Source organism: Malaclemys terrapin, chromosome 21 (assembly GCF_027887155.1).
Source record: "Malaclemys terrapin pileata isolate rMalTer1 chromosome 21, rMalTer1.hap1, whole genome shotgun sequence".
In the NCBI taxonomy this organism is placed as follows: domain Eukaryota; kingdom Metazoa; phylum Chordata; order Testudines; family Emydidae; genus Malaclemys; species Malaclemys terrapin.
Genome location: NC_071525.1, coordinates 21,062,480 through 21,083,288, shown reverse-complemented (window position 1 = coordinate 21,083,288; position 20,809 = coordinate 21,062,480). Strand labels below are relative to the sequence as shown.

Here is a 20,809-nt window from a genome sequence, read left to right as displayed (position 1 = left end):
GTAATGGGGGGCAGAGAGGAGGTTTGAGAATGGGATGGGTGCAGGGATTGGGGTCTGACACTGAGGGGAAGAGAGGATGGATTGGGGTCTGGTAAGGGGATGCAGAGAATGGGGTTGGGGATGAGGTAGGGGTTGAGATTGGGATCTGACACTGAGGGGAAGAGAGGATGGATTGGGGTCTGGTAATGGGGGGCAGAGAGGAGGTTTGAGATTGGGATGGATGCAGGGATTGGGGTCTGACACTGAGGGGAAGAGAGGATGGATTGGGGTCTGGTAATGGGGGGCAGAGAGGAGGTTTGAGATTGAGGTGGGATGCAGGGATTGGGATCTGACACTGAGGGGAAGAGAGGATGGATTGGGGTCTGGTAATGGGGGGCAGAGAGGAGGTTTGAGATTGGGATGGGTGCAGGGATTGGGGTCTGGCATTGAGAGGGGGTCTGGGGTCTAGCTGGGGGAAGGGCAGGAGACACCCCTGCTAAGCCCCCCCCCCCGTCTCTCCCGCAGGGCGTCACCCCCGGGGCCGGGGCAGACGGACCCAGCACCACAGGCGCAGACGGCAGCGGTGCCGCGAGATCCCGAGCCGATGCCGGCAGACGGGCCTGGCCAAGGGGCTGCTGCTGCCCCTCTAGCTCCCCGTCCCCGGGGCCCTGAGCGGAGCCAGTGGGGGGCGTCGCCTTTCGCCCCGTCAATAAAAACCCAGCTCGAGGGGACGCGCCCGTCTGGTGTCCGTGTGCGGCTCCTTCACCCCTGACCTCTGACCCCACGGCCGGGGTCAAAATCGCCCCCTGACCCCTCCCCCCGGGGCCCTACACCGACCCCTCCCCCGCTCCTGGGGCAGCAGCACGGGGGGGGCGTTAACCCTGGAGCCTAGTGATGGCGGCTGGGGTCACCCGAGGGCAGGAGGCGGGAGAGGCCTGGGGTGTCCCGACCGGGGGGCTGGGGGAGAGGGGGAGGGGAGCCCCCCACTCCCAGCACAGGGTCGGGGGGGGGCGGCCCTAGGGGTGGGGCCAGAGGAGGTGACACTGCCACGTGGCGGTTTTGTCAATGGGGTTAAAGGTCAAAGGTCGCGGCCGTGGTCGGGGTCGGGGTCACGGCTCCGGCGGGGTCAGAGGTCACCGCGCGAGGGCGGCGCCGCGCGCGGGGGGGTGGGAGGCGGAGGGCTCGAGCCGGTTACCCCGGCAACAGACGTGGCGCCACCGGCGTGGCCGCGGATTGGCCGGCGCGCGTCACGTGCCCGACCCGGGCCGGGGGCAGGCGGAAGCGGGAGCCGGTCGGAGCCGGAGCCACAGGTGGGCGCGGGCCAGCGGCGGGTAAACTGAGGCACGGGGGGGGGGCGGGGCCGGGAATGGACCCAGGCGTCCGGGCGCCGCGCGCGGGTCCCTCGGGGTCTGTCCCCCCCCCCCGCGAGCCGCGTGTGACGGACGCTCCGGGCGGGGCCACGTGCCCCGGTCCCGGTCCCGGCTCCGGGGAGACAGGTCCTGGGGCCCGATTCTGCCCCGATCCCCCCCCACAGGCTCTGCTCTCTCGCCCCCCCCCGCCCTGGCGCCCGGGTCAACGGGGGGAAGGAGGCGAGTTCCGTAGGGAATTAGCTGCTGCTCCCTGCGGCTCCCGAGAGGGGACATCGGACTCCTGGCCACCAGCCCCGGGTGCTGTGTGCGAGCTGGGCACCTGCACAACTCCCCGCTGGCGGGTGACTGGCACCAGCCCGAGCGGCACATTCCCGTGTTGGGCGAACTCTCCGGCCCTGGGTCCTTCTCAGAGTCCTGACGCGTGAGCCCAGTTGGTGTCGGCAACACACCGCAGACGGTTTAGTCCAGGGGTCGGCCACCGTTCAGAAGTGCTGTGCGAGTCTTCATTCAGTCACTCGGGTTTAAGGTGTCGCGTGCCAGTCATACATTTTAACGTTTTTAGAAGGTCTCTTTCTATAAGTCTAGAATATAGAACTAAACTATTGTATGTAAAGGTTTTTAACATGTTGAAGAAGCTTCATTTAACATTAAATTAAAACGCAGAGCCCCCCGGACCGGTGGCCAGGACCCGGGCAGTGTGAGTGCCACTGAAAATCAGCTCGCGTGCCGTCTTCAGCACGCGTGCCATAGGCTGCCTACCCCTGGTCTAGTCTCTTCTTGGCTTCGGCTGCCATCTTCTGACTTGTGGCCCAAACCTTCGCTCCGTGTCCAAGGTCATTGCAAGGTATCCTGGCTCGCCCTCAACGCTAACACGTTCTCCATCCAGTGTCCGTTGCAGACTGTCGTTGAACCTCTTACGGTTTTGTTGGATTCAGCTAAAGTTTGTTTGTTTGCTCATCTGGTTACAGTACCAAGTCCTCATTCAGTTCATTCTCCACTATCTCTATGTCCAACCCTGACACACAGCATGATCTCGCCTGCACGGAGGCATACAGGTGATGTCACGCGGCCGGACAGTCCAGAGGAGTCCAGCAGGAAAAGAGGACTTAACACTGAGCCCAAAGGAACTCCTGCGCTGAGGCCTTGCCTTCGAAATAGTACCTTTTAGTCTTCCTGTTATTGTCCTGTACTGCAGGAAATCTCCTATCCCGAGGTACGTTGTGCCACAGATTCCCCTCTCGCTGAGTTTCACTGAGACACTATCACACACCGCGTTGAGATCCAAACAGACTCCTCTTGGTCATTGGGGTGGCTGGGATGGGAATCCGTCAATGAGAGGCTGGCAGAAGGCTCCCAGGGAACCTGGAACTGAGTGCGAGGCCCGTCTGCCTTTGGGATGAGTTTCATCTTCCCTCCTGTTGGAAGCCTCCGCAGAAGCCGTGATTGGACCGTGTGCCCCGTTATCTGTCGAGGTGACTGGCTGAGGATACAGGCTGGTAGCAGCTTGGAGAAGACGGATCCAGGCCAGACTTAAGAACAGTAACTGCTGAGTTCCACTGATCAGGGACCGTCCCTTTTCTCCATGATTTGTCGATGAACTCCAACAACCCGGCTTTAGCCTTCTTCCCAAAGTGTCAAGTATCAGGGGGTAGCCGTGTTAGTCTGTATCTACAAAAACAACAAGGAGTCTGGTGGCAACTTAAAGACTAACAGATTTATTTGGGCATAAGCTTTCGTCGGTAAAAACATCACATCTTCGGATGCATAAACTGAAATTTACAGATTCAGGCATTATATACTGACACATGGAGAGCAGGGAGTTACTTCGCAAGTGGAGAACCAGTGTTGACAGGGCCAATTCAATCAGGGTGGGTGTAGTTGTTACGGAGTATTGGGGGATGATTTAGCTGGGAATTGGTCCTGCTTTGAGCAGGGGGTTGGACTAGATGACCTCTTGAGGTCCCTTCCAACTCTGATATTCTATGATTCTATGATTCTATGACTCAGGGCCCTGCACCCCCGGCTTCCTGCGATTTACCATGACTCTTAGCCAGCCAGTAAAGCAGAAGGTTTATTTGGATGACAGGAATACAGTCCAAGACAGGTCTTGCAGGCACAGACAACAGGGCCCCCCTCAGTTAGATCCAGCTTGGGGTTCCAGGGCATGCCAGCCCACCCCCCTTGGGGGGTCAGAGCCATCTCTCCTCCCAGCCATCTATCCAGCCTGCTTCCAGCACTCTGCTTTCAGCGACCCCTCCCACAGCCTTTGTTCAGTTTCCCGGGCCCCGGAGTCACCTGACCTCCAACCCCCTCCTGGGTTCTCATGTTACAAGCTCAGGTATGTTCCCTCGGGCCGACTCCCATCCTCCGATGCAGACCATCCTAGTCACACTCCCCTCTCAGCATTTCCACACCAAGAACAGTCCCAGTTCGTCACATCTCTCCCCCCTTCGAGACCGAACTGAGCGGGGTCACTTCAGCCAGTGACCTGGGGAAGTTCGAACCTACCCCCGTTCCCATGGATGCCCCCGCATCCCTCCCATTCCTTGGTGAGAATAACACCAGGCCCCTCCAGTTTCACGCCCCCCCTTAGGTTGGGGGTGCTTGATGGCACTCGCAGTTCGCATGTGGGAAGGTTTATGCGGCCTGTGCCCTTTTTCCACCCCCATACCTCTGGGGTTCCAACTGGGCTGTGGTCTTCTCCCAGCGCTCCAGTCTGGAGGTCTGTGCTTTGGGCTCTCTTGGTTTAGAGCCGCCCTTTTAACCTTGGCCACCCTTTGGAAAGGCTCCTTATTGCTGGGCAAGGGTCCTAAAGCTGTTTTCCCCTTGTCCCAGGCCTTTCTCCCCCTCTGACAGGGGTCACAGGAACCGCAGTACTGTCGGACAGTAACAAAGACCCCAGGCCAGTAAAAGCTCCGTAGCAGCCTCTGCTGGGTACGCCAGGTTCCCTGGTGCCCTGAGAGGGGAATGTCATGGGCCCGGCACAGCAGCTGGCGGCGATACTTCTGGGGTACCACCAGCTGCCTCCTGATCCCCCCTGACTCCATTTTTCCTGGGGGAGCCCATTCTCGGTACAGGAACCCCTTCTCCCACAGGAACCTTTTCCGGCCACCTCGTCCCATGGTCTGTACCGCATTGAGGTCGGCCAGGTCCCTTATCTTCCGCAAGGAGGGATCTTTCTGCAACTCGTCCTGGAACTCAGCAGCTGGGACAGGGATGGCCACCTGCTCTTTCTTGCCCGCTGGGTCTGAAGCTGCAGCCTCCCTGCGCCGTGTCCCTGGGCGTTCCCTCCCCACCAGGTTAGGGTCCCGCGCCTCAGGCAAGGCACCCCCCCCAAGGCCAGGGCGCAGTGCCCCTCGCCGGCTCTGACTGCGGGTCACAACCAGTGCCCTCTGGGGGTTGCTTGGCCAGTTCTCCAGGTCCCCCCCCATCAATACCTCAGTGGGCAAATACGGGTGTACCCCCACATCCTTGGGGCCCTCCTTGGCCCCCCACTTCAGGTGTACCCTTGCCACGGGCACTTTGACTGGTGTTCCGCCCACCCCCGTCAGGGTCAGGTAGGAGTTGGGCACCACCTGATCTGGGGCCACCACCTCGGGCCGGGCCAGCGTCACCTCTGCGCCCGTATCCCAGTATCCATTGACCTTCCTCCCATCCACCTCCAGGGGAACAAGGTACTCTTTCCGGAGGGACAGCCCCGCGCCCACCGTATAAACCAAAAACCCTGAGTCTGGGGCATCCAGCCCCCTAGAGGAGCTGGCCTGGGGCCCTTTTCTCTCTTGAGCAGTTGATAAGCTGCCAGCCCCTCTTGCGTGAGAAGCCTGCCCCTCGTCCGTCTGGGCCTCTACCAAGTTAACCCTATGCGGGTTCGGTCTGCTCAGTCTGTCCTTGAGCTTGGGGCACTGGGCCCGAACGTGGCCTCTTTGGCCGCAGTAATAGCAGCTCATGTCCTGTGGGTTCCCTCGAGCCGGTCGGTTGTCCCTGACGCTGGTCATTCCCCGTGGGAGGGGATTTCCCATATTCCCCCTTTGGGAGGTCCCAGGGTGACTCTCTCTCTGCATCGCGGCGGGCCTGTTTCTTTGGGGCTCCTCCCTGCCACCCCCTGACCGGCTCTTTACAAACTTATCAGCCAGCTGCCCGGCGTGTTGCAGGTTCTCTGGCTTTCTGTCCACCAACCACAGCCTTAGGTTGGATGGGCACCGCTCATACAGTTGCTCCAGTACCAGCAGTTTAATTAGGTTCTCCTTTGTCTGGGCCCCACCAGCCCACTTGCTGGCGTATTTTTCCATGCGGACGGCTAGTTGCAGATATGAGATCTCAGGGGTTTTATCTTGACTCCGGAACCTTTCCCGGTACATTTCAGGAGTCAGCCCAAACTTACGTAGCAGGGCCTTTTTGAATAGTTTGTAGTCCCCTTTTTCTGCCTCTTCCAGTTGGCGGTACAATGCCACGGCTTTGGGGTCCAGTAAGGGGGTAAGGACCCGGAGTCTGTCCGCGGGATCAACCCGGTGCAGCTTGCAGGCCGTCTCAAAGGCCTCCAGGAAGTTATTCATGTCCTCCCCCTCCTTGTATGAGGCCATGATGCACTTATCAAAGCTCCGTGCAGTTCTGGGTCCCCCCTCACTCACCGCAGCCGGGGGTTCGCTGCCCTTCAATTTTGCCAGTTTTAGGTTATGCTGACGCTGTCTCTTATTTTCCTGTCTTTGTTTCTCTTCATGCTGTTTCTGTCTCTCATTCTCCTCCCGTTCATGCTGTCTCTGTCTCTCTTTCTCCTCCCGTTCATGCTGTCTTTGTTGTTTACGATCCTCCAGCTCTCTCAGTTTTAGCTCTTTCTTCCATTTTAGCCAATTCCGCTCCACGGATGCCGAACGTCGCCGGGAGGATCCTCTGTTGGCCGGCGGGCTTCGCCGGGGGGATCCCCTGCTGGCCAGGGGGGTCACGGCGCCTTCGGTATTTGCTGGGCTCCTCCCCACCCTTCCCCTAGGCATAGGAAGGAGGGGTTTCGGGAAGCCCTCAGCAGCCGGCTGACCACTCCCAGCTGGGACAGACACTGGTGCCTGCGCTGCATTTGCCAGGCTGCTTCCCTGAGACACAGGGATTAGTTCATTCGCGCGATCTTCCACCTCCAGCTGGGCAATGAGCTGTTCTTTGGTGAGCCTCCCAATGCGCAGCCGCCTCTGCTTGCACAGCTCCACCAGGTCGCTCTTAAGCCGCTTGGCATACATCTTTCTGCTGGCCACTCACCGGCCTGTGTGCTCACAGTTCCCAGGGGGACCCCTAGTGTGCCAGCCCTTCTTGAGGTCACCGCCTCTCTGCCAGGGTCGAGCTGCAGACTCCTCCGCCCCTGGGACCACTCGCTGCGATCCCCCCGGGGGACCCTGTTACTGCAAAAGTTCTTCTCGCTGGTCACACACTTCCAGGGGTAATAACCGTCTCTCTCCCACTTTTCAGCACGCCTGGTCCCCGTCAATTCCCCTTCGTTTTACTGCTCCCCAGTCACTTACTGCAGGAAGCGCCGTCCACGGGGTGCAGTAGATCCCACCGCTGCCACCAGTTGTTACGGAGTATTGGGGGACTCAGGGCCCTGCACCCCCGGCTTCCTGCGATTTACCATGACTCTTAGCCAGCCAGTAAAGCAGAAGGTTTATTTGGATGACAGGAATACAGTCCAAGACAGGTCTTGCAGGCACAGACAACAGGGCCCCCCTCAGTTAGGTCCAGCTTGGGGTTCCAGGGCATGCCAGCCCACCCCCCTTGGGGGGTCAGAGCCATCTCTCCTCCCAGCCATCTATCCAGCCTGCTTCCAGCACTCTGCTTTCAGCGACCCCTCCCACAGCCTTTGTTCAGTTTCCCGGGCCCCGGAGTCACCTGACCTCCAACCCTCTCCTGGGTTCTCATGTTACAAGCTCAGGTATGTTCCCTCGGGCCGACTCCCATCCTCCGATGCAGACCATCCTAGTCACACTCCCCTCTCAGCATTTCCACACCCCAGCAAGAACAGTCCCAGTTCGTCACAGTAGTCCACTCCCAATAATAGATGAGGAGGTGTCAATTCCAGGAGAGGAAAAGCTGTTTCTGTAATGAGCCAGCCACTCCCAGTCCCTATTCAAGCCCAGATTAATGGTGTTGAATTTGCAAATTAATTTTAGTTCTGCTGTGTCTCTTTGAAGTCTGTTTTTGAAGTTTTTTTGTTCAATGATAGTGACTTTTAAATCTGTAATAGAATGACCAGGGAGATTGAAGTGTTCACTTACTGGCTTATGTATGTTACCATTCCTGATGTCTGATTTGTGTCCATTTATTCTTTTGCGGAGGGACTGTCCGGTTTGGCCAATGTACATGGCAGAGGGGCATTGCTGGCACATGATGGCATATATAACATTAGTGGATGTGCAAGTGAACGAGCCCTTGATGGTCACATAAACCATCAGGCATTGGCACTCTTACAGCAGGATTATCTCCCTGATGTGGTTGGGTCCTCTGATGGTGTCGCCAGAGTAGATATGGGGACAGAGTAGGCAACTAGGTTTGCTACCGGGATTGGTTCCTGGGTTGGTGTTTCTGTGGTGTGGTGTGTAGTTGCTGGTGAGTATTTGCTTCAGGTTGGGGGGTTGTCTGTAAGCGAGGACTGGCCTGCCTCCCTAGGTCTGTGAGAGTGAGGGATCATTTTCCAGGATAGGTTGTAGATCATGGATAATGCGCTGGAGAGGTTTTAGCTGGGGGTTGTTTGTGATGGCCAGTGGTGTTCTGTTATTGTCCTTGTTGGCCTGTCCTGTAGTAGGTGATTTCTGGGTACCCGTCTTGCTCTGTCAATCTGTTTCCTCACTTCCCCAGGTGGGTATTGTAGTTTTACGAATGCTTGATAAAGATCTTGTAGGTGTTTGTCTGAGGAGTTGGAGCAAATTGGGTTGTATCTTAGAGCTTGGCTGTAGACAATTGATCGTGTGGTGTGTCCTGGATGGAAGCTGGAGGCATGTAGGTACGTATAGCGGTCAGTAGGTTTCCGGTATAGGATGGTGTTTATGTGACCATCACTTATTTGCACTGTAGTGTCCAGGAAGTGGATCTCTTGTGTGGACTGGTCCAGGCTGAGGTTGATGGTGGGGTGGAAATTGTTGAAGTCCAGGTGGAATTCTTCAAGGGCCTCCTTTCCGTGGGTCCATATGATGAAGATGTCATCAATGTAGCGCAAGTAGAGGAGGGGCACTAGGGGACGAGAGCTGAGGAAGCGTTGTTCTAAGTCAGCCATAAAAATGTTGGCATACTGTGGGGCCATGCGGGTACCCATAGCAGTGCCGCTGACTTGAAGGTATAAGTTGTCCCCAAATCTGAAGTGGTTGTGGGTGAGGACAAAGTCACAAAGCTCAGCCACCAGGCTTGCTGTGGCCTCATCAGGGATACTGTTCCTGACAGCTTGTAGTCCATCCTCATGTGGAATATTGGTATAAAGTGCTTCTACATCCATGGTGGCCAGGATGGTGTTTCCAGGAAGAACATCAATGCATTGTAGTTTCCTCAGGAAGTCGGTGGTGTCTCGAAGATAGCTGGGAGTGCTGGTAGCGTAGGGTCTGAGGAGAGAGGCCAAACAGCCAGATAATCCTGCTGTAAGAGTGCCAATGCCTGAGATATATCAGAGGGGGAGCCGTGTTAGTCTGAATCTGTAAAAAGCAACAGAGGGTCCTGTGGCACCTTTAAGACTAACAGAAGTATTGGGAGCATAAGCTTTTGTGGGTAAGAACCTCACTTCTTCAGATGCAAGTAATGGAAATCTCCAGAGGCAGGTTTGCCTGAGATGATGGGGCGTCCAGGGTTTCCGGGTTTATGGATCTTGGGTAGCAGATAGAATACCCCTGGTCGGGGTTCTGGGGGTGTGTCCACGTAGATTTGTTCCCGTACTGTAGCTGGGAATTTCTTGAGCAAAGTGCTTCACCATAGAACCGTAGGGGAGGTCCAGCCCACGGGATTCTTGGTTTGAGCTTCTCTATTGCATCTTCTAGCTCGTGTATGAGAGAGATCTCACTAAAGCCGGGTACTCGGTGAAATTCGTGTGCACGTTTTTAAATTCTCTTTGCCTTTCCTTCTGGGTAGTCCATCTTGCATGATTTGCAGTGGCTCCATCCTCATCTTTGGGAGCCTGCTAGTTTTGGTACAATATTCACAGACTGTGTCACCTTTCGCCTCTGTACCTCCATTTGTCTGGATGTCGGTGTTCTTAAGGGCATGGCTACACTTGCAGCTGTAGAGCGCTGAGAGTTAAACCCGCCTTCGGAGAGCGCAGTAGGGAAAGTGCTGCAGTCTGTCCACACTGACCGCTGACAGCGCACTGGCATGGCCACATTTGCAGCACTTGCAGTGGCATTAGGAGCGGTGCATTATGGGCAGCTATCCCAGCATGCAAGTGGGTGGGGTGAAGTGTGACGGGGGGGGGAGAGAGTGGGTTTTTGGGGGGCTGAGAGCATGTCATCATACTGTCTTGTAAGTTCAGACAGCAGCAGACCCTACCCCCCCTCTCCATTGCCTGCCACGCGGCATGGGGCATTCCACACTGTGTCTACGCTGGCATGGGCCAGTCCAAGCGACCCAGGTCCTTCGTCATCAGCCAGCAGGAAACGAGGTGTCGTCTTCGCGGCTTCTTGCAACATTGTCTCTCTGCACAAGTCGTCTTGTGCCATCCCCGCTGGTGTAAGACACGTTGGGCAACAGCGTTTGTGTAAGACTCACTTTTACTGCCGGTGGCTTCTCTTCAGTCAGCGAGTGACTTCCACAGGCCCCTCTTCGCTGGGCTCCTCTGGCCAGCCGGGCCCACCCGGTCCGTCAGCGCGCTCAGCTGGCAGCGGGAGCCATTGGCTAGTCCCATCCCACTCTCGCAGGGCTCTGTCCTCTGGCAGCTCGTCACGCTGACGTCGAGTCGTTCGACTCGTTCGCTTGCTCCGACGCCGGCCAGAGAGAAGTGAATGAGATCGCCCGGTGCCGGGAGCGGCACGCGGCGCCTGTCCCGGTGCCGGATTATGCCCTGCGCCCCCGCAAGAAGGTGGGTAGGAGAGTTGTGTGTGCAGGCACGGGGCGCATGGTTACTGGAGCGGCTTGTCTAAGCGATGGTGCCTTGGCTGCCGGTTACTTAGCTCTGTGGCCTGAGCGTTCTCTTTCGTGAAAAGACCAGCCCGGTGCGCCGTGCAAGACGCGTCCGATATATTCCCGCCCGATGGCGCTTCTGTCCACTCAGTCCGCCTGGACTGAGCTATCTGCCGTGTCCCTCCAATTCCAGCTGCTCCGGCAACACGACGGCCTCGGTCCGAAGGGGCCCGTGGCAGAGCGTTCGGAGCCTGACGTTCCCATGTAGCTTCTTAAATCCTCATCGACGCCTCTGTTGGGTTTCTTTTATCGGGCCTAAAATTCTTCCTTCTGGGGCTGCATGGGGTGTACAGCCACGTCTGACAGGTGTCTCGTGACCCTCGAGGTGTTGTAGTGCTGTGTGGGTGGGTACAGCCGGGTGTCTCGTGACCCTCGAGGTGTTGTGGTGCTGTGTGGGTGGGTACAGCCGGGTGTCTCGTGACCCTCGAGGTGTTGTGGTGCTGTGTGGGTGGGTACAGCCGGGTGTCTCGTGACCCTCGAGGTGTTGTGGTGCTGTGTGGGTGGGTACAGCCGGGTGTCTCGTGACCCTCGAGGTGTTGTGGTGCTGTGTGGGTGAGTACAGCCGGGTGTCTCTGACCCTGGAGGTGTTCTGGTGCTGCATGGGTGGATATAGCTGGCTCTGCTGGGTGTCTCTGACCTCGAAGTGTTGTGGTGCTGGGGAAGGGAGCGTATCATGCTGGGGAATGTGGGGGGGCAAAAGGGGCATGGGGCGTGGCACGCCGGGTGCTGCCATGGGGGGAGTGGGGCACGCCACAGTGGGTAAGCTTGGGGGGAGGTGTGGAGCATGGGCCTTTCTTTATTATGGTGGGGGGAGGGGTTACTAGCTCTCCCTGGTCGGTGCACTGGGGGGGGTGACCCCTTCCTGCCTCCCTTGGGGCGCCAGGTCCCTTTGTTGCCCCATGATCTATGCTCTGTGGCCGCAGACAGGCACGCTGGGCATAGACGCACCTGTCCGTGTGACGTTTTTCTGCCCCCCAAGTCTGGGATCCTGGGGGGGCAGGACTGGGACTCCCGGCCCTGGGCAGGACTCACCCAAGGTCCCCTCCCCCACGGAGCTGTGGGGCGGGGGCTGCCCCTCGAGCGGGCAGGTGGTACAATGAGCGCTGTGTGCACCATCCCGCCCTGGTACCGACAGCTCCCAGCTCCCTGCGCGGGCCTCTGTCCCTGGGAGTCACAAGGCCAGCAGCCGCTCACGGTGCCCCCCCGCCCCCCTGCTGACAGCCTTGGGGGGCACAGCAGCCGTCAACAGCACACCGGGGGGGGGGAGCCTTCCCTTGGGGGGGGCAGTGCCTGGGGAGCTGCGGGGGGCAGTTGTCCCCTGGGGGGGCAGTGAATGGGGGGATGGGAGGCCAGCCAGCGATGGGGATGTGAGCTTCTGGTCCAGGCCTGTGGGTATCTCAGCTCTGGGGCGGGGGCTGGCCAAGGTAGTGTGTGTGAGGGGGCAGGCTGTGGGGCTGACCAAGGTAGTGTGTGTTTTGGGGGTGGGGGGTGTAGCAGCTTATGTCTGCTTGTGGGCAGGTGCCAATTACTGGAACCCCCTAGGATAGGAACCCCTCCCCCTCTGACACCCCCTTCCTGGGGGGATAGACACTAGAGAGAGAGACCCCAGCCCCTTAGTACCCCCTGTCCAGCCACCCAGCGTCCTCTGCCCCTGCGCTCCCCAGGCCTTCCGGACCCCGCGCCCCCCCCAGCACCCCCTGCCCCAGTCCCCCCTGCCCCAGTCCAGCTGTTTGTGCACATTCCTGCCCCGTCCCCAGAGCTTTCGCAGCTGCCAAGCAGAGCCAGCCCCCCATCTCATTAACCCCATCAGCTCTGGCATCAGAGGGGCCCCCCTCCCCCGCAGGATAACACACCCCGTGTCTGGGCAGGACGGGCCCGGGGGGCTGACCCACGGGCCCAGGGGGCTGATCCGGGGCTGGCTGGCCTGGCTGTGGGGCTCTCTCTGGAGGTCAGTGCCCTGCAGTACCCCTGGCTGTTGTTTGCTCCGAGCCGGGCCCCAGGGACCCATGGGTGAGGCCCTGTTTGGCAGGAGCCGCAGCCCCTGCTGGAGGGGGGGGTTCTGGGGAGCGGCGCAAATGGAGGCTCCCAGCTGTGGGGACGCCGGGTCTGGGTGAAAGGGCCCTGGGGTGTGGGGTGAGATGGGGGCCTGGCTGTGAGCCTGCCCTGGGTGGGAAGCGGATGGGAGCAGCTCCCCTGCTCTAACCACTAGCCCCCACTCCCCTCCCAGAGCTGGGGAGAGAACCCAGGAGTCCTTGCTCCCGCCCCCCCTGCTCTAACCACTCTCCCCACTCCCTGTCAGTGCCTCTCACCCCCTCCCTTCCATGGGCTCAACCCCTCCCCGGGGGTGGAGCCGGCTCCCAGCTGGGCTATAAAGAGCCGCAGGGCCACGGCCAGGGGAGCAGGCACCGGCTGAGGGTGAGGGGGGGCCGGGGTCCCGGCTGGGGGGATGAGCACAGGGCGGGGTTGCTCTCAGGGGATGCTGAGGGATGAGTGCAAAGCGGGTCCCAGCTGCGGTGCTGGGGGTGACTGGGGGAGCTTTGACGGGGTTCTCAGGGAGTAAGTACAAGGGGTCCTGGCTAGGATGTGTGGGATAAATACCTGGGGTGATATGGGGGGCCCTAACTGGGGCTGAATACTGGGGGCTGGCTGGGGGTTTTAGGTATGGGGGGCCCAGCTGGGGCACTGGGAGGGGTGAGTGTGGGGGGTACTTACTCCACCATACCCCCCGTCTCTCCCATTGCAAGCCCCCCTCCCAAGTCACCCAGCTAACCCCATCTCCCCGCAGGCCCCGCGCCATGGACTCCCGGCCCCTGTTCCAGGCCCTGCACGTGGTGGCTGAGGACAACGTGGCCTTCTTCCGGCAGAGCGCTTCGGAGACGGGGCGCCGGTTCGTGGCGGCCTTCACGGCCATCGGGGAGCACGCCCGCCGCCTGGAGCCGATTCTGCGCCACTTTGCCAGCGTCTACCACGTCTTCGACCTGGACGAGGCCACGCCGGCCAACGGGTACCGCAGCCTGGCGCAGACGACGCGCTGCTGCCTGGCCCACGTCCTGCACAAGAGCCGCTACGTGGCCGCCAACCGCCGCAGCATCTTCTTCCGCACGGGCCACAACGCGGCCGAGCTGGAGGCCTATTGCGCCGCCCTGAGCCAGCTGCGGGCCCTGCTGTACCTGGCGCAGCGCCTGCTGACCCACAACCGCCCCGGCTGCCTCTTCCACCACGAGGAGCGCGGCCTGACCGAGTTGGTGCTGCGGGAGTACGGCACCCTGCACAAGGGCTGCTTCTACGGGCGCTGCCTGGGCTTCCAGGTGGGGGCCGGGGCGGGAATGGAGGGGGCCGTGCGGAGGGGGATTTAGGGGGAGCAGCGAGTCGGGGAGGGGCGACCCGGGGCAGAAGGAAACGCATCTGAGTCCCTGGCAGCCAGACATGCTCAGGGATTCTGCTGTGCCCCTCGCTCTGGGCCCTGCTGGCCTGGTGCAGGGCCCCCCTCCAGGGCCCCGCAATTGCTCACACCCCCCCACGCCCCGGCCACGCCCGTCACTCTGCCCCCCCCCCCCCACTGAACACCCATGGGGAGGGTGAGCCAGTATCATGCCCCCAGGGTGCTCCCTGCACAGCACCCGGGCAGGGGTGTTCCTCAGAGCCTCCGACCTGGTCTGGGGGTGCAGAACGGTGACCTTTGCCCTTTGCCCTGCAGTTTGCCCCCTCCATCAGGCCCTTCCTCCAGACCATCGCCATCAGCCTGGTCTCCTTCGGAGAGAACTACAGACGCCACGACTCCGGCCTCAGTGAGTGGGGTGCCTGGCGGGTGGTGGGGCTTCTGCTCCCATGATGCACTGCAGCCCCCGGGGTGGGATTCTGCTCCCATGATGCACTGCAGCCCCCGGGGGTGTGCTCCCATGATGCACTGCAGCCACGGGCTGGCTGAACCCACAATTCCCTTCTGGGCCCACTCAGCCCAGCCTGCGGCCCAGGGAACCCGTCCGGCCTGGCTGCTACCCACAATGCACTGCTTTGCCCCTGCCCTGCCCATTGGGGGCTGGGCCCCATGCCTGGCTGCCTATGGAGCCTCGCTGTGGAAGAAGCTTGTGGGCGTGAGGGAGCACTGCCGGGGGGGGGGCAGGCGGGGGCCAGGGGAGCCCCACAGGGCCGGGGGGCAGCGTGAGGGAGCACTGCCGGGGGAGGCAGGGGGGGGCTGTGGGAGCCCCACAGGGCGGGAGGGCAGGACCGGGGGGCAGCACCCCACCCCCGATCTCCCGTCTCCCCAGGCATGGCGGCTGGCTCGCTGTTCACGTCGGGGAAGTTCGCCATCGACCCAGAGCTGCGGGGAGCCGAGTTCGAGAGGATCACGCAGAACCTCGACGTGCATTTCTGGAAGAGCTTCTGGAACCTGACAGAGACCGAGCTGCTGGCTGTGAGTGCGGGGGCTGTCCCCGGCATAGGGCGCTGTGGGGCTGGGGCTGGGGTAGGAGCGGGACCCGGCATAGGGCACTGTGGGGCTGGGGCTGGGGTAGGAGCGGGACCCGGCGCAGGGCACTGTGGGGTGGGGGCAGGGGTTTGGAGTGGTGCCTGGCACAGGGGGGCTGGAGTGGGGGCTGGGAGCGGGGCCTGGAGCAGGCCACTGTGGGGCTCGGGTCGGGATAGGAGCAGGGCGCTGTGGGGCAGGGGGGTGGGAGCAGTGCCTGGCGCAGGGCGCTGTGGGGCAGGAGGGGTTGGAGCGGTGCAAGGCGCTGTGGGGCAGGGGTCGGGGTGGAAGTGCAGGGTAGAACCTGCCTGGAGGCTCCTCTCACCCTCCCCCTCCCCCGCAGTCCGTGGCCAGCATGGCGTCCACACCAGTGCGGGTGATCCGGGCGCTGACGGTGCCCCCCGAGCCCTTCGAGCTGCCGCTGGCTGCCGACCCCTCATTGAGCATCACCATCAGCCCCCCGGTGGCGCACACTGGCCCTGGGCCTGTCCACATGCGCCTCATCTCCCATGAGCTGCGTGAGGGGCAGGTGAGGGGCTGCTGGGCGGAGGGCTGGGAGCTCTGGGAGGGGAGTGAGCAGAACCAGGTTGTGTCCCGGCAGGACTGGGGAGTTGGGTCCTGGGGGAGTTCCGGGGAGGGCTACGGGGACTGGGTGAGGTGGTGGGTTCCAGGCAGGGCGTGCATGGGGGAGATGGGCAGGGGACCCCAGCACCCCCTGCTGGGTGAGACGGGATGGGACAGGGGGACCCCAGCACCCCTGCTGGGGATCGCTAGGGGTGTCCTGGGTGGGGCACACATTGGGGGATGGCAGGGGGTCCCTGGCAGGGTGTGCAGGGGGTAGGGGGTACAGGCAGCGGGGGTCCCCTGGCAGGGTGTGTGTGTGGGGGGGACAGTTGGGGGGTCCCGGGCAGGGTGTGCTGGGGGGGGACAGTCGGGGGGGTTCTGGGCAGGGTGTGCGGCGGGGGGACAGACAGTCGGGCGGTCCCTGGCAGGGTGTGCTGGGGCGGGGGGGACAGTCGGGGGGTCCCTCACACCGTCCCTCCTGCTCTCCCCAGGACAGCGAGGCACTCTCCGCACTGGCCCCGGCCGAAGGCCCACTGGGGCTGGAGCTGTGGCGCAAGGCAGCGCCTGCGCCCCCCTCGCCCCTGCTGCTGGTTCACTTCCACGGCGGCGGGTTCGTGGCGCAGACGTCAAAGTCGCACGAGCCGTACCTGCGGGGCTGGGCGCAGGAGCTCGGCGCCCCTGTGCTCTCCGTCGACTACGCCCTGGCGCCCGAGGCCCCCTTCCCCCGCGCCCTGGAGGAGTGTTTCTACGCCTACTGCTGGGCCCTGCGTCACTGCCGCCTGCTGGGTGAGCCCGGGAACCCCAGCACCCCCTGGGGGGGGGGGCTGGGATGGGGGGACTCCCGCTCCCCCTGCTGGGTGAGACGGGATGGGACGGGGGGACCCCAGCACCCTTGTTGGGTGTGATGGGCACGTGGGGGGGCAGCACCCTCACACTGTTCGCTGGGTGGGACGGGCAGGGGCTGGAGAGTGTGGGGCATGAACAGAGCCCCCACCCCTGGTGGCCTCCCCCGGGTTCCCTGCTGACCCCCCCGCACTCACCTCGTCTCCCCGCAGGCTCCACAGCGCAGCGGGTCTGCCTGGCTGGGGACAGCGCCGGCGGGAACCTCTGCCTCACCGTGACCATGCGGGCGGCCGCCTTCGGCATCCAGCTGCCCGATGGCATCATGGCGGCCTATCCCGTCACCCTGGTGCGGGCCGCGGCCTCGCCCTCCCGCCTGCTTACCCTGCTCGACCCCCTGCTGCCCCTCAGCGTACTCTGCAAGTGCCTCAGCGCCTACGCCGGTACGGGGGGGTCCTATGGAGAGGGGCAGGATGGGAGAGGGGGCAGGGGGCAAAGATGGGGAGACGGGTGGGCAAAAGCAGGGAGCTGATGGGTGTGGGGGCGAAGAGCAGGGACCCTGGTGCTCTCTCCCCCTGCCCCCCCCCGACACAGCCAGTGGAGGGTGAGCGGGGGCGGGGGGTGAGATGCAGGGGGACCCCGTTGCTCTCTGTCCCTGCCCCCCAGGCACGGAACCGGCGGAGGGGGGGCTGGTGGGGTGCAGGGGAACCCCGGTGCTCTCTGTCGCTGCCCCCCAGGCACGGAGCCGGCAGAGGGCGAGCGGAGAGGGGGAGCTGGTGGGGTGCAGGGGGATCTGGGTGCAGGGGGACCCCGGTGCTCTCTGTCCCTGCCCCCCAGGCATGGAGCCAGTGGAGGGCGAGCAGGGAGGGGGGGTTGGTGGGGTGCAGGGGAACCCCGGTGCTCTCTGTCCCTGCCCCCCAGGCACAGAGCCGGCGGAGGGCAAGCAGGGAGGGGGGGCTGGTGGGGTGCAGGGGAACCCCGGTGCTCTCTGTCCCTGCCCCCCAGGCACGGAACCGGCGGAGGGGGAGCCCCCCGGGCTGGAGAAGCTGGGCCCGGTGAACATGGTGCGGCGGGACACGGCGCTGCTGTTGCAGGAGCTGCGGCAGAGCGCCTCGGCCTGGCTGGGGGCGCTGCTGGACAGCCCGGGGCGCAGCAACGGGGCTGGCGCAGGTAAGAGCTGGGTGGGGCCCCCACCCCTGCTCTCTCCCCGCCCCCTCTCACACAGGGCATGTCTGGTGCCAGCCTCCCCCCCGCCCCCGCTCCTGCTGCTGCCCCGGCGTGTCTCTTGGCAGCCAGGATCCCCACCCTCACTAACCCATCTGCTGGTAGCACTGCCCCGCCAGCCCGTAACCACACGGGCCTCCCAGGGGTCGGGGGAGCTTCCACAGTGCTGCCCCTCAGCATCGGGGGCAGCCAGGGAGAGCCTGGCACCGCATGGCACATAGGTGTGGGGCAGGGCGGCCTGTGGCGGGGGGCAGGAGGGCCTGGCAGGGGGGCTGGGCTGGCAGAGGGCAGGGGGGCCGGGGGCAGGGCTGGCCGGGGGCGGGGCTGACTGGGCTGACGGGGGGGCCGGGGGCAGGGCTGTGTGGCACGTAGGTGTGGGGCAGGGTGGCCGGGCTGGCGGGGGGGCCGGGGGCAGGGGGGCTGGGCTGGCAGAGGGCAGGGGGGCCGGGCTGCGTGGCACGTAGGTGTGGGGTGACCCAGGCGCACACAGAACAGAATCCAGCATGGCACAGACACTGCACCAGTTGGAAGGGAGGGGGCAAGGACCCGGCAGGGGAGAGGTGAGGGCGGGGGGGGGGGGGGGGGGGAGTCCCAGTAGGGGAGAGGGGAGGGCGATGGGGGGGGCTCCTGGCAGGGGAGAGGGGAGGGCGATTGGGGGGGGGGAGGCCCGATAGGGGAGAGGGGAGGGCGATGGGGGGGCGGGAGGCCCAGCAGGGGAGAGGGGAGGGCGATGGGGGGTCCCCAGGCTCTCACGTCTCCCCTGGCTCACAGAGGCCATGCGGACGAGCGTCTCGGAGGCAGCGCTGGACGACGACTCAGCTGTCAAATCCAGGGGCTCCCGCAAGAGCCAGACCTGCCAGGATCTATCATGCGGGGTGTCAGCCCCCCTGGCCCCTGCACCTGCCCCCCCTCCCCAGGGCAGCCCCCCCAGCTTCTTCCTGAGTGGGGGGCAGCTGGAGGAAGAGGCCCCCGGGGACGAGGGGCTGCAGTATCCCGACGGCTTTGAGCCGCTGCGCTCGGACCAGCCCTCCGCCAGCATCACCCTGGAGGCATCGCCCGTGGTCAAGAACCCCTTCATGTCGCCCCTGCTGGCCCCGGACAGCATGCTGCGAGGACTGCCGCCAGTCCATATCGTGGTGAGAGCCTGGGCGGGCGGCCAGCCAGATTGTGCAGGGGAGCCTGGGGGGTCGGCTGGTCAATATAGCAGTGAGAGCCCCACAGGGAGGGGGCACTGGTCCGTATAGCAGTGAGAGCCCCACAGGGAGGGGGCACTGGTCCATATAGGAGTGAGAACCCCACGGGGGGGAGCTCTGGTCCATATAGCAGTGAGAGCCCCACGGGGGGGTCGGCTGGTCCATATAGCAGTGAGAGCCCCACGGGGGGGTCGGCTGGTCCATATAGCAGTGAGAGCCCCACAGGGAGGGGGCACTGGTCCGTATAGCAGTGAGAGCCCCACAGGGAGGGGCCTGGGAAGTGTCATAGCCCCCATTGACATTTGTCCCCCACTTCCCCCCCCTCCTCCCCCCCGGCAGGCCTGCGCCCTGGACCCCATGCTGGACGACTCGGTGATGTTCGCCCGGCGGCTGCGGGAGCTGGGCCGGCCGGTGACGCTGCGGATCGTGCAGGACTTGCCGCACGGCTTCCTGAGCCTGTCCCAGCTGTGCCGTGAGACCCGCCAGGCGGCCGCGCTCTGCACCCGCGTCATCCGTGAGATCCTGCTGCCCCCGGAGCCCACGCCGCCCACCGCCCCGCCCTCGCCCCACAAGCACCGCAAGCTGGAGCGGACGCCGCACTCGGGGGCTGCCACGGGCCTAGCCACGCCCACCCTCAAGAGTCCCACCACAGCTGCCTTGGAGACCACGCCCGGCCCGGGGGGTCGGGCCCCAGGGGAAACCCCCCAGAGGCGAGAGCCGGGGCCCCAGGGCGGCCCGGCAGGCAGGGAGGTGGGGGCCTGAGCCCCCGGCCGTGGTCCGGGATTTCCTGGGAGCCCCTTGGTGCTTTTCTCTCTGTGGCTCCCGGTTAGGGGGAAAAGGGGGGTCCCCCCCGAGAGCCTGGATGTCCCCCCCAGCCCCCACCCCCGGGGACCGGTTTGTAGTGGTTTATGCTGGAGGGCGTTTGCTGCTGTCTGTATCCTGTGGCCTGAGGAGAAGGGGGTGTCTCCTGTCCCCCTCCCCCAGCCCTTCCTGGGCTCCCACACTCCAGCGCTGCTCTGGATGGGACCCCCTGCGCTCCAAGGAACGCCCCACGTGCCAGGCCTGAGCTGAGGGTGCAGCCCCAGCCCCCCCCCCCCCATGCTGACTCCAGGGGTGGGGCAGAGGAGCTGGGCTGCCCTTCCATACACCGGGGGTGGGGGTAGGGTGGGAGCTCTCTGCCCCCCTCCTTTCCCTATGTGCACTGGGGGGGCACTCCAGCCCATCTGCCCCCCCCAACGACTCACCCCCGCCTGCTGCTGCTGTGAACCAAATGAAGGGTTGGGGGTGCGCTCCCTTCTGGGGGGCGCTGGGGACCCCCATCCACAACCTTCAGTTTTGTAAATAAAAGAGTTTGACATTGAGCAAATTGTAGCATCTGTCCTGCCAGCTCATAGCAGGGCCAGCGCCCTAGAGGGCCCAGGCCCCAGGCCCCATTCCCTGCCCCTCTGAGCTACCCCCTCTCCCTACAGGGTCTAGGCCCCATACCCTGTCCCTCTGAGCCACCCCCCCCCTACAGGGGCCAGGCCCCATTCTCTACCCCTCTGAGCCACCCCCTCTCCGTACAGGGGCCGGGCCTTGGGCCCCATACCCTGCCCCTCTGAGCCACCCCCTCCCCTTACAGGGGCCGGGCCTCGGGCCCCATACCCTGCCCCTCTGAGCCACCCCCTCCCCTTACAGGGGCCAGGCCCCATTCTCTACCCCTCTGAGCCACCCCCTCTCCGTACAGGGGCCGGGCCTTGGGCCCCATACCCTGCCCCTCTGAGCCACCCCCTCCCCTTACAGGGGCCGGGCCTCGGGCCCCATACCCTGCCCCTCTGAGCCACCCCCTCCCCCTACAGGGTCCAGGCCCCATACCCTGCCCCTCTGAGCCACCCCTTCTCTGTACAGGGGCCGGGCCTTGGGCCCCATACCCTGCCCCTCTGAGCCACCCCCTCCCCTTACAGGGGCCGGGCCTCGGGCCCCATACCCTGCCCCTCTGAGCCACCCCCTCCCCCTACAGGGTCCAGGCCCCATACCCTGCCCCTCTGAGCCACCCCTTCTCC

At 63.5% G+C, this 20,809-nt stretch overlaps 1 protein-coding gene across 4 annotated transcripts; it reads left to right on the top strand.

Annotated features, from left to right (window-relative positions):
* Positions 1-1,195: 1,195 nt before the first annotated feature.
* Positions 1,196-20,127, top strand: LIPE (lipase E, hormone sensitive type). 4 transcript variants are annotated; one of them, XM_054011274.1, is made up of 11 exons: positions 1,244-1,289; positions 2,013-3,217; positions 13,267-13,789; positions 14,179-14,269; positions 14,750-14,895; positions 15,290-15,475; positions 16,002-16,296; positions 16,566-16,793; positions 17,356-17,520; positions 18,346-18,710; positions 19,107-20,127. In XM_054011274.1, the coding sequence occupies exons 3-11, from the start codon at positions 13,277-13,279 to the stop codon at positions 19,527-19,529; spliced, it is 2,412 nt and encodes an 803-aa protein (XP_053867249.1). In that variant the 5' UTR covers positions 1,244-1,289; positions 2,013-3,217; positions 13,267-13,276; the 3' UTR covers positions 19,530-20,127. The 4 variants fall into 4 exon arrangements, with proteins under 4 accessions (XP_053867250.1, XP_053867249.1, XP_053867248.1 ...); XM_054011275.1 differs by lacking the exon at positions 2,013-3,217 and having other exon boundaries at positions 1,196-1,289; XM_054011273.1 differs by lacking the exon at positions 1,244-1,289 and having other exon boundaries at positions 1,313-3,217.
* Positions 20,128-20,809: the final 682 nt, after the last annotated feature.

Bases quoted from the DNA above. Each gene is read 5' to 3' on its own strand.
- LIPE (XM_054011272.1), top strand. From the start codon at position 10,304: ATGAGATCGCCCGGTGCCGGGAGCGGCACGCGGCGCCTGTCCCGGTGC. The intron at 15,476-16,001 runs GTGAGGGGCTGC...TGCTCTCCCCAG, and splicing joins ATGAGCTGCGTGAGGGGCAG to GACAGCGAGGCACTCTCCGC. The intron at 16,794-17,355 runs GTACGGGGGGGT...CCTGCCCCCCAG, and splicing joins GTGCCTCAGCGCCTACGCCG to GCACGGAACCGGCGGAGGGG.